The 13,157-nt window shown below is 41.5% G+C and overlaps 1 protein-coding gene across 2 annotated transcripts in view; it reads left to right on the forward strand.

The window, feature by feature from the left end:
- The first annotated feature begins 2,120 nt into the window (after nucleotides 1-2,120).
- The window catches only part of LOC133343459 (receptor-type tyrosine-protein phosphatase alpha-like), a 46,191-nt gene continuing 35,154 nt past the window's right edge, over nucleotides 2,121-13,157 (forward strand). The window contains exons 1-4 of one of the 2 annotated variants that reach the window (XM_061553090.1): nucleotides 2,121-2,538; nucleotides 11,323-11,414; nucleotides 12,024-12,173; nucleotides 12,677-13,045. In XM_061553090.1, coding sequence (XP_061409074.1) covers nucleotides 11,330-11,414; nucleotides 12,024-12,173; nucleotides 12,677-13,045 — 604 coding nt within the window. In that variant the 5' untranslated portion in view covers nucleotides 2,121-2,538; nucleotides 11,323-11,329. The remainder of the gene's footprint in view (nucleotides 2,539-11,322; nucleotides 11,415-12,023; nucleotides 12,174-12,676; nucleotides 13,046-13,157) is intronic. The other variant, XM_061553091.1, reaches the window with a different exon arrangement.

Here is a 13,157-nt window from a genome sequence, read left to right on the forward strand (position 1 = left end):
CAGTGGTGCATAAGCACAACATTCCACAAATATCAAGGGGCATGCCCCAAATGTTAGTTATATATGAAACCGGTTCAGAGTTTCTTGTATTTAATCAGTGCTGCTGAAATCATGGATTCCCTGGATTGTGAAATAAATATTTGTATTTTTACTCGGATACAGTATATGGAGACTTTTATCTATTTTGTATTGTTTCCTTTGAGAAGTGTTATTGACGAATATTTTGTGATGATGGTCGAGAAAGTAATTAAGGCTGATGCGCTTAAAATATTTGAATGTGATAGATAAATAACGACATTGTGGATAATACTGAATAAGTTACAAAATACATAAGCAGAAAATATCATTGATTAATATATATGTTCCTCCACATTAACAAAAAAAGATAAATTTACACATCCCATCAGCCATATGGCTTTCTGGCCGCGTTGAATTTACACACAACTCTGGACTGGTTTCCAGTCTCTCATTCGTCAGTCTTGCTTGCACTACTGCTGGTGAATTGGACATCTGTGAAAAAGAGCTTTATAGCTCATTGGATTCCTCCAGTATAAATAAATATGCTGATTCCGAACTGCCATATGTCTTCTGGAAAATGTCAGTTTTAAGTTTATTATATTTGTCAAACGGATGATCCCCTTGAGCCAATTGCCAGATATGTTTTACAAAGGGAGATCCGTGGTGCGTGTGCACAGCAGCAACATCATAACAAAGGCAAAAAAACACATTCCTCCGGAGGGAGCTGGTAGGAACGTTGGGTTGCTCGGTCAATGGCCAGGGTCAACGGCGGCGTGGTGTATTCCGAAAATATGCCCGACTGTGAGGGCGTGCACAAGCCGGCGTGAGTAGGTTAAACGTTGAGTTTTATAAGGGCACCACGGGGTGACCAGCCCCTCCCCACCCAGCCCCACCCTCCCCACCCAGCCCCTCCCCACCCTCCCCTCCCCACCCCACCCAGCCCCTCCCCACCCTCCCACCCTCCCCTCCCAGCCCCACCCAGCCCCATCCTCCCCTCCTCACCCAGCCCCTCCCTCCCCACCCTCCCCTTTCCACCCAGCCCCACCCCTCCCATTTTTGGATTCACAACGAACGGACGGACACAATAATCCCGTGTGGGCTGATGTAACCAGGAGGTTACTCCCAGTAAAACCCATAATCAATATTGCAGAGAACGACCACCGAGTCCTAAATGAATATTGCACAACTAACAAACGAGGTAACGGTCGTAAAGGAGCCTCTCTGGAAAGGGCCCACTCAGTTAGAAACTCGTCCATCCATTCGTTCCGAGGCTAAACGAATTTACATTCCAGTAAAATTGACTAAATTCCGTTGAAACTTACGGTCAGGTTCACATCCCCCCCTCCCCCCCTGTCCATGCAAGAGTGTAAATACGCGACACAAAAACATTCAATACGTTAACAGTGGTGGGCTCTGAATGGAATTGTCCTTTATGTAGAATGTGTGTACAATGTATATATTGTATACAGAGGGGTGGTGTAGCGGTTAGCGCGCTGTACTTCGAACCCGGCCACCCGAGTTCGATTCTCGCTTACGGCCAAAACCATTGACGGTTATCTGAACCAGTCCTGGGCCTCCCGTAGGTCGACTCAGCCTCAAATGAGTACCTGGTGCGGTGTGTAAACACCGCCACTGGGGGGATACAAAGACGGCCCGGCGTGGTGCTTGCCACTCACCCCTCGTGCGCCGTGTCGGCCTTCATAGGTGCTACTCACTAATAGCACTCGCCCCAGCAGTCTGTCTGGTTGTGTTTGTATATATGCACACACACACACTCCCCGGGTTGCGGAAACCCCGACTTACGGAATTACGGACTTACGGAAACGCTCCAAAAATTACGTGCCCAAATCGATAGGCGGAAATATTCGCGTTAGTTACGTAAGCGCGGTGAGGTTGCGGATTAAAATAAAATTAATCTTGATTTTTTTTTTTGGTTTGAAATTTGTTCAGTTTCGCACATACGGAAATTCGGGTAACGGATCGTTCTCGGTTAAAAAAAATAATTAAAAATCGAACCCTTCCGTAACCCGGGGACTGCGTGAAGTGACGTGGGTCCGGGAGCCGCCCAGTGACCCCGCCTCAGTGAGAGGGCGACGAGGGAGGAGGCACCCGGGACCCCTCCTCCTCTTCCCTCCTCCTCCTCTTCTCCCGGCCCTCCCCTCCCATGGCGGCTCGGCTCCCTCTGCCGTCTGCCGGGCCCCTCTGAACTATCCTCAACACACAACACAACACACAACAACAACAGCAGCAGCAGGAGCAGCTTCCCACCATCTCCCCTCCCCACCTCCATCAGTCGAGCTCGGGCCGCCGAGAAACGGTGTGGGGTAGGTGGGTGGGTGGTGGTGCTGGTGGTGGTGGTGCTCCTGGTGGAGGTGCTCCTGGTGGAGGTGATCGGTGGTCAAGGCGGAGGAACAGCAAGAAGAAGAGGAAGAGGTGGTGGTGGTGGTGGAGTAGAAGAATCCTCGCAGCTCGGGCTGGAAGGAGGTGGAAGTGGAGCGGTGCAGGAGGATTCCTGCCGAGGTTTGTGCTTGTGTGGTGGGTGCCCGTGCCAATTCGTCTTATCTGCTTCTTCTTCTTCTTGCTGCGTGGCGACGCACGCGTTTTTGAGCGGTGTGTTTTTATTGTAATTCTCCGTGGAGATCTGTAGTCTATTTGTTTTGGTATCGTGTCAATGTCGTGCTTTGGGAGCCGCTTGCAACCGGCCTAAAGCTTTGCCCATCTCGTCATGTGCGGAAGTGCTGGGGGGAAATGTTGTTGTTTTGTATTGTTTTGGCCATCTCCGTTACGTTGTCATTTTTGCGTCTGTTTTGTATGTTTGTGTGTGTGAGTGTGTTATGAAACATTTTCACAGTAAGGTACTGTGCTCCAGTGAATGTTTTGGAAGGTGGTGAGCAATATTATAATGGTTTGATGATGATAATTATACAGTCCTGTACAAGCGTTTATTATTTCCCCCGAAATGGCTGCATTGTAATGTAATGCCTGTGTGTTGCGAGACTATTTTCACGCTCTACTACGTTGGGTTCTGTGAAAGTGTTGTGGAAGGCGGTGATGAAGACGACGATGATGATGGAATGATGCTGGAACTGTAATGCAATTACAACTTCGACCACAACGCGATTACACTGCCCACATTGAACGTGTGAAGTTACAGCAGTTGTCTTTAAATAATTCGTAACAAACTAAACACTTTTGTCAGTCACCACTGTCTTAAAGAGGGGAAAAAATATATCTAAGCGATGGTTCGGGCAATGGTCCTACATAGCAAAGATGTGATTTGATCTTGCTTTTTTCATGTCTGCACTTGTGCTGCTGTCATTGCAGTATCACCATTTCCCTTCCCTCCCCTTATAAGAATGAATACACCAAGTACTGTACAGTGGTGTGTGAATAAGAATGAAAGTAAACACAAGCGGCTTATAAAGTCGTGAACCGTGCTTTGGAACGACACTTTAGTGATCCGATCTGGTTACTTTCCGTTATTAAATGTCATGAAGCACTTCTGTTTTTTGCTTGGGGTTATGTTCTATATCAGTTCACCTTACCACACCACGTGGAATGTTATTTAGCTTTTTCATTGCGTGGTTATGTTGAAGGTAGGGTATAGTATTCTGCGCATGCCATTGCAGTATTGTACTTGCTACACGTGCTTGTTTGTACCTGCGTCTTTAGTTTGTGGACAGTAGTTGCTTTCTCTCGACCTGATATTACTTGACAAACATTTGAGATGTACAGTAATGGCAGGTGTACAATAGTTAGAACCCTCTGCTACATGGACTTTAGTTGGCACTGCAGGTATTGGATTATCACAACTAAAATAATCAAATTGTTTACACAGAAAAAGAAACACGTGCAAAACCGTAAGTGCCGATGGGAACATAAAAAGTTATTTTTTTCCCAATGAGTGGGGAAGCTGGTCTGGTGATCAATTCCATATTGTTGATTCTCATTTTAAACTTTCCGAACCAAGACCACTGCTGACTTCTACCAATAAAAGCCGACAACACTCCCCTAATGACTAATACGGTAACAGTTAAAGAGAGGGGTCAAGCATATCGCTGCTAATGTGGACATTTGCAGATTCGCTTCTACTGCGGCCGTCTGGAACGCTCTTCCGATATTAGGACGCCACTGGAGCTATGTATGCACTTTATGTAGAAATGATTTTTGTGTTTACCTACGGTGCGAAAGAAGTACAGCATACAGTACATACATTTGAATGTGAACATTCAATCTCTGTACATTTCAGGATTCAGAATTAATCCTTTTTTTGTACAGTGCTGTAAAATTAATGAGGTAGGATAGCAAAATGTTACGAAGCCATATTAGAGGCATGTCAAGTCATTGATGTTGTCGTCAGATTTTCATGACTAACAGCTTTGCCTGGATTTGTCTTTATTCACCTTTGATCTTGGGATTTGGAGTTGACGCAAGGTGGAGATAAATTACGAATACAGTTCTATAATGCGCAAGAATCAAATAATTACCCAATGCTCAACTTCGAATGACCATCAACAAGTGACAACCCATATCACGAAACCTCCATACGACGAAACCTACAGCTACAAAGATTGCACGTTTGCACATCATCTTAAATAAACACACAGCGTTTGCAGTAGAAGACACGTGAGTTTTGTGCATGCCCTCGAGCAAATATGCTGTGGTCGTGTGAACAATCAAAACCTCCATAGTCAATGTACAGTGGCCATTTGTGTAAAAAAATTAGTACGGTTCTGTATATAACATCCCTCAATCGCCCGCTGTGTTCTGCCCGCGTCTGTGAACGATCCACAAATATTGCACGGCGATAACTCGGGTCGCGTTGGAGTTGTTCGTGACTTGTTATGACCCAGTGGCAAATTTGGAGCAGTGCAACAAAAAACACATGGTAAGCTCCACCACCACCAATCCACTGCTCGATAAACGCCTCTCTCTCTCTGTAGCAGTGTCAAGTCTCGTGGGGGTTGGTTTGATAGTTAGACTCCTCTGCTTCGCCATGCTGCTCAAGTGCGGCTTTAGTGACCCCTGAAACGCTGGGTTCAGGTGTCACTCGCCACGAAAGGTCACCGTTGCCCGGAGTCGAACTCTGTTCATTGGGTTCATGGTCGAGCGGGCACCGACCAACTCCACCAACGCTCCACATCAATGGCAATAACAGCCACAGCACTTTGGCACGTAAAGTCTTGCAACGCAAGCTGACAATGGTTGTACTTTAGATAGAACTTTAGAATTCGCAGCGTTGCGTAATTGCATGCATTTTTGAGTTCCAAAGAGATTAGTTCCAGTATTTTTGGTTAAATAGTAACGCTGCACACAGAACTGGGGGGCATACAATATTTCAGTTGAAGTAAGTTCCAGGTTTGGTATAGTACTGGTACTGTAGTTTACAAACAACGATAATGGTGTTTACCTTGTGAGAGAAAAGAGAACGGCGTCAATGTATGAAAAGTGATGAAGCCAAGCAGGCATTGTGCTTCATATTCGTTGGGATGTCATTTCGTTTTTGGAGGACGTTCGATTGCCGGCTGTGTAATTAACACTGCTGCAATTTATCAGGAGCTTGCTCAAGCGTAATTCAAGGTGGAACGTGTTAAAGTAAAGTACTGTATACACCATGCGTGCCAAATGCGCAATTGTTATGTGACGGCAGTTCTTGAAGTGCGCAAATTTGATATTGGTGCTTTCGCAAACAAACAGCCTGGAAGTTATGAAGTCGTTTGCCAAGGGCAATCTGGTTGTTTACACGTGTTTAGTGCCTTTATTTGACCGGATTACTATACAGTACACACAAACACCAGCAATTGTATCATTGCGGTTGTAGTTTGAGGTTTATGAGAAGCATCGTTATATATTTTTTCTTCTCGAAATGCATATGCGGTCAGATGAGAAGTATTTCAATGGAGAGGAATGCAGTTCTCGTTTTAAATATTAACAATGCCATTATGTTCAATTACGCTGCTTGAAACATTTCCGTGCAGTCATGCCATGAGCTAAGTTGCCGTAAAATGTGGCCACTGACAACCAGCGCCTATTTTCTGGATGTGCAGACAGACACAGGGGACATTATTTGATCTTTACTGTAAATAGCTGCAGAAAAACATTTAAAGGCCAATGTGGTCACCACAAACACTGTTGCCAGTGTCAAGGATTTGTGCATGGTGATGCGTGTTCAATCATTTCATTTTATTTGGCCCAGCGTAAGAGTTGTAGCGTAGCGAAAGTTAGAACACGCACTGGTTGTACACTGATTGTCAAAAAATTTTAGTTGATTGTCATAAAATATTGTGGTGCAGTTGTGTGGCGACAATAGAAGGGAGAATGTTGCAGCTGTGAAACTATGGCACAGTTTTGAAGTTCAGCACACACAAATCATGTAATGATGCATAATTAGCCTTAATTGTCATTAACTTTAAAAAACATAGACAAATGTATTATTATTACCGCATTATGTTATGCCAAGTTACAATACATTATAATCAGATTTTTCAAATTGAATTTTTTCTGTTTACGCATAATATTCAATTTCTCTTTGCTTTACAGTAATGTAGATGGAAGTAAATGTGGAGCGATGGCACATTGGTTAGCACACTGCTCTGGACCCGGCAACATCAGTTTGATTCCCGATCAACCCAAACCGGTCCGAGCCCCCCCCCCCCCCCATTCTTCACCATTGCACACTGAACACTGTTAAGTCCTGTACAATATTAAACAGCCCCCTTGAATTATATGGCATGGGACTTCATCCATCAGCGGATTGACAGAGGGTTGTAAAATGTTATTATTGTAATGTCTTTAATATCAGATCTTGTGATATTTCAATTTGTCAAGATATGAATGTGTAACTGAAATATAATCATAGTTAAAGTAAATACTGTAATGCATTCTCCTCCACAGAGGTGATAGAATTGTTATTAAGATCAATAGAGGAAGCCATATGGCACATCTTTGACTATTTGGCATTATGGGTGCAGTCATTTATTATTTACGTCCGAAGTAACGCATTAGATGCTGAGGCTGTGTTCAAGGAAAGAGCCGAGGTGCTGGCTATGGGTACAAGGGTTGGTTGGCCCTTGGCACACATTTAAGCTTGACTGGCAGCACAATGAAAGCTCAATGTCCTTCATCATAAGGGATGTTAAGATGTTAAGTTCACTGAAAGACATGCCATGAAGAGGCAGATGAAATGTTTACCGTGTTGCCTCGACATTCACATTGTTGAGGACAATTTGTATCAATCTGTACGGTATTTCATGTGGACATTTTAAGGAATATTGATTGTGTTTCGCATTTACCCCTATATCACATATAAGTTAGCATGGTAGATTTATTTGTGTGCACATGGATGAAAATGTATCATGTTAAACACTTTAATTAAACGTCCTTCCCCCATAACTTCGATTAGCACGGTTGGTTATGCATTGTGCGAAATATATTCAACATACATTCATTCATTACCAAAAACTTAATTTGTGAAATATCATTGCTTGGAATGTAATAATTTTCCAGTAGTTACACCTGAATAAGTTAAAGTTTGAAAGTTGAAATTGTGGTTGTGGGCATCACTTGGCTTGGCATTTCTGTTAATTCAGCATATTTATAAAAAAAAATAGAGTTTTTGTACCTTATATAGGTTGAGATTTTTGCCATCTGTACATGCATTGGCTTGGCTATTTTCATCCATTGCATAATATGCACGACTGTACTTATCACATCGCATACGTATGTAAAATAGTTGTAATGTTGTATGCTGTTCTTTTAAAGCATCGCCACATATTTTCACGTCGTCACTGAATGTGGTTAAACGCGTTTATTGACAGGTTGCTTATAGGGCAACACACATGTAAGTTTTATACTTCAGGGCACTGTTCAAGCCCCTCTATTATACTGTGTTTAAGCTCCTGGGAGAATGAGAATTTATACAATTAGTTTCCATGAAGTTCAATCACTTTAAATGCTATAGCTCAGTGGTGATGGCTCAATTATGAATGATTTTGTGGAGTTACACAATTTGTCTTCACTTAATTGAGCAAGGAACAATTTCCTAATTAAACATTTGCACTGGACTATAATCAAATACAATACAGTAAAGAGAAGGCATGAGTAGTTGGCACAGTGTTGATCACAGTTAGAAAAAAAATGGGTTAAATAAAGAGTGCATTGATTCAGTATTAGACGTTTTGTAATACGTTTATCTGAGCTTTACCTGGCTTAGTGTTGCCTTGGGGAGCTCTGGAAATAAAATGAGGATCAGTGTTTTTCTTAATTCTGCCTACTGTAGTCAGCACATCAGTAATGACCAAAATACCAACAGCATTTTTACAAACTTCCTCCAACCAAACTACCAATGTATTTTACGTATAATACTTTACAATTAAAATAAAAAGTAATAGCCTTACATAATATTCCAGTATACCAATACAGTACTTTCCAATGGCATAGATTGTCGAAATAAAAGGACCTCCCTTTTAGCAGAATAAAATTTGCACTTAGATGCCATCAATCCTAATTGTAAATTAATAAAAGTGTTTGAAGCAACTTGACATAACCCACTTTATTTAAGGATATTCTTATGAAATACTCTATTTCATAACAATGCATTTTTATCTGTAAAAGCTGACGAAGGCTTATAACAATTTTTTTAGGAGAGCCATGCAGTGGAAAGTTTGGTCAATTGCATAAATACGCGTTGGGAATGTGAAGAGGAAACTAGAGTGCTCTGAATAAACCCAAAGCCATGCAAGGGGATTGCAATCAAAAGCATTGCACAGATAGATTAAAAGATTGCATTGTTCTACTACCATCTTCTGGTCACCTTCCAGCAGAAGCCTACAGCACCTGGCATTCTTAGACACTCTCCCATCCAAGTACTGTATTAGCCAGACAAGCCTGCAAAGCATCGCAGGATCGTACGAGATTTGGTGCATTCAGGGTGAGTTGGTTGTGCATTGTAAAATGGAGTGGAACCATTATACAGTGCTGCACTTGAACTTAACTTTAACTTGGCATGATACATGAAACCTTTGCGAAGTCAGCTATGTTTGTTCCTTAAGGGAGTTTAGAGAGACATGTTTGGTCATTGCACCCAGCACTTTTACTAACATAAACTTGCAAAGGCTATATAAATATCTGGATCTAAACCTGAAGTTGAAATGTTGATATGGCAACACTGTTGTTAAAGGCCTTGGCAACTGGCTTGCATGTTGAGGGCAAATAATCTAGGCTTTTGGTCTGCTTTAACCACAGCCGCCCCTGTATAACAACAGTGGTATGCCATTAGTAGTAATGACAAAGTATTGTGGGTGTCTTGTTATAGAACAGGATGTTCCTTGCACGCAACACTCCTACTGTAATGGGTATATGGATTACATACATTCGTTATCTTTATAGAAACTGACAATGCTCTAATTGTTTTTAATTGCAAAATCTACTTGAAGGCATAGTTCATATAGGCGACAGGCATTTGTTGGGACCTCCGTATAACATACATTACACAACTCTGTCCCTTCTGACCTATTTGCCATGATTAACAAGAGCTCCAAGTTATTTGCATAGCAATTTGTACGACTACGTGAGGTTATTGTTAGAGGCACGTGAAAGTTGGCCATCCTATGTTTTATTTGCTTAAACAACCAAATACAGTATTACTGCATATTTAGCTATAACAAGTGTGTATTGCACACTTGCATTTTAAATAATGTAACTTTGTATTTTACATATTGTTACCAAAATGGTTCATGTATGCATTTGTAGTAATTATATTATACATTATTTTTTGTCTTACACGTTGCAGTATTTAAACTTATCTAAGGTGAATAGTTTTTCACAATCAGTTATCAGAAAGGAAACAGTGGCAGCTGTTTTTAATGCCTTAATTAATGTAAATGCTATTTAGATTAAGTAGTGTACTGTAAATAGATATAGTACCATTTTAAGCCTGCAGCCTTGATAAGAGGAAGAGTATGCCCTTTACGCCACCAGTTGCAGAAAATAGATAAGCCCTTGAAAAAGGGTCTTGTGATATCTGCTCTTGCTCTTGAGTATCTTGTAATCGCGTGAAAGTGAGATTAAGTTGATCAGTTTAGCATATTGTTAACTACAGTCCTGAAAGTGTGTGAAGCGTCAAAGTACTCGACTGTAAAAGGTGCTTCATCCACAGTTACAGTTCTGTGTTTTCTGCATGTAAGGTGGATGCACACAGTGCCATAGTATGTAGAAAAAATAACAGTGAAGTTTAAACAAAAATGATTGCATACTACACGTAACGAGGACGAAGAGCGTAATGGATTTTATTTTTTACGAAATTCAATATATTTTATTTTCCCACTTAAAAAATGTGTTTAAATCTAACAACTGATCGGATGTGCTCTTGGTAATTAGTCACAAATACAACCTTTGAATGAAGACGTGTACTCTGGAGTGATAAGTACTCTCTGCCATTAATTAAACTGAGCTAATGAGGAAGGCTGTGCGGGATATAAATGATCTGGAGCAGTGTTTTTCAACGCAGTACGCTGCTCATGTGTTAGTTGTTAGGCTGCTGGCTCCACAGTGATCCATTGTGTCTGTCTTGGCTTCTGGCTGCCTTCCCGCTGGGCCCACGCCCGGATGGCCGGCCCTCTGACGGGAAATAGAGCATGACCTGCAACCTTGGGGCAGGATGCGGTTAGGCCCCCTGACCTCACAAGAAGATACGGCCTGAAAAGTTTCACTTGCTGCGCTCCACAAGTTTGACCTTTGCAGCAAAGGTATCATGATACAGTGAATGTTAAGTGGCCTCAGCGAGGAATATGTCAAAATGACTTGTATGTACTTTATTTTGTCCTCTTATGTGCAGATAAATGCCGTGTGTCCACCCAGTTTTCATCTATTATTCGATAATTATACTTAGCGCTTGGATCTGCGTGGTTGATTGTTGAGGTTACGTGAAAGATAAGGTGTATGCCAGAAAAACCTGAAAAGCCTGAGTGATCTTCATAAGCACACAAGAGAAGCATTGGAACGGTCACACCCAAGATGTTGGAAAATACCTGGAACTCGCTGATATCTCGTTTCGTGGCAGACACGTGAATCTTTCGAGGGACGACACTCATGCGATTAAAATGTTTATGCTGACAAGTCTATGTTTATATTTTTCATCAACCTAGCTCTAACTGCTGCCTATAATTATTTAATAAGGGATTATACCTTTATGGACACCCTGTATAGATAATGTAAATTCCAGTAAATGATCATGTGTGTTAAAAGACTACGAGTTGCTAAGATAAATGGACTCTGCGATATTTTTACCCTTATTGTGTTTTGCAGGTTTATCATGGAGCATTTTTTGTTCATGACGATGCTGGGATACATAGTCATCTCAAGGTTGCACGTTCAGGCTGAACCCAACACAACCGATAGTGAGTAACACCCGCTCAAATGAGTGGAAAAACTAAAAATGTAAAAATAGTTTTGTCCAGATATGTATTAAAAACAGGGATGGCCAACCTATAAGAGACCAAGTGCTGCAGAGTACCCATGACTTCTGCAAAGAGCCAAGTGTATATGTAATATTATATCATACAACTTTAATTGCTTATTCTTTGCTACTGTGATAATATGTTCTACGTTATGCCCCTTCGATAGAGCCGCATGTGGTGGATTAAAAAGTTGCCGCATGTGGCTCGGGAGATGCCAGTTGGCCACCGCCTGACATGAAATGTAAATGCATTTTTTATGTTCTCATTAAAGCCATGTTTTTCAGCTGTATATTTTATGTTTCATGCATGTCAAACTTGTTATAGTTGCAATGCAAAATGTGAAATTGCAATGAAGTCTGCCTTTATTATGTTTTTGATAATGAGAAGCCAATGTCGTATGTGCCCTAACCATCTATTTATCTTCATTTCATGAATAACATCATGTTGCTCAAATTACTACTGACATATATCCCCTTTCCCAAAAACCATCCCACCCACCAATCCATCCACCCACCAATCCATCCACCCACCAATATTTCACTCTCATAGCGGTAATGGTCCATTCCGTTGCCACCCAAATATCTCGACTGACCTCCACTGCGAGTGTGGTCGAAACACACACAACTCGCCACAACGTCATCTCCGACAGCACGACAGCCACGCAGCCTCTCACCACTGCTCCTGGTCCCGACAGTAACTGTAAGCAATCAGTTAATTTGTAATACAATGACTGAGCCAAGAGGGTTAATTGAAACTTTTAGATAAGTTGTATTTCATTTGAAGAATGTCCGTTTTGTTCAGTATTCCTTACAAACCCTACCTTTCAAAAAAGAGTACACTGAAAATGGATTAATATGCATTGTTTGATGTTTAGTGTAGCAGTTTATTTAAATGATTGTTATTTTTATTCTAAATTTAAGTCGCTGAAGGTTTTCTTCATATCATGGTATTCATAATAAGGGCTTGATTTTCAGTGATTTGGTATTTTTCCATTGACTAACATTAATATTGACGCAATACAATACTCAAGGTCCTAGTAAATGATAATGTGAAAAGTAACGATTGTTTTTTTGCATCCCTGGTTGACCAGCCTTAAACAGCGGGTAGTATTAATTACCTTCACAGCTTTAAGGATCACATTTTATTGATGAATATAAATATTACTCATGTCCTAATTTCAGTATTTGTATTTTATTTGTCAGCAATAACAGCGGCACATATTTCAACTGCACGGTCTCCCTTTACATCCTTGGCACCTGGACCACATTTGACTGGTGGGGCGACACAATTAACCACAACAGGAGCAAAGGCATCTACGCTAATGCCAACCAATGGGTCGGCAGTAGATAACTCATCAGTGCCGACAGCAGCAAGTGGCATGACCACTGCTGTGCCAAGCAAGACACCTGGTGCGACAAACCCAACCACACCTGTAGTGACTTCCAAGGTACACACAACAAGGACAGCAACAGACAACAGGACAGATGCAATCAATGTAACAACCTCTACGCCTCGGCACTACTTTAATATAGTCACGAAGAAAGACTACCTGTCACAAACAACACCTGCAGGTGCGTGGCATTTCCATTGTTTTTTCAGACCTTTCAGTGATTTATTTTTTAGTGAGAGCACATCTTTAGTTTTTGGTACCAGCGTGTAATTTGTTACTAAAATGTTTTTTCT

The sequence above is a fragment of the Lethenteron reissneri genome, chromosome 17, assembly GCF_015708825.2.
Source record: "Lethenteron reissneri isolate LAM-NWPU_2019-01 chromosome 17, ASM1570882v1, whole genome shotgun sequence".
NCBI classification, from domain to species: domain Eukaryota; kingdom Metazoa; phylum Chordata; class Hyperoartia; order Petromyzontiformes; family Petromyzontidae; genus Lethenteron; species Lethenteron reissneri.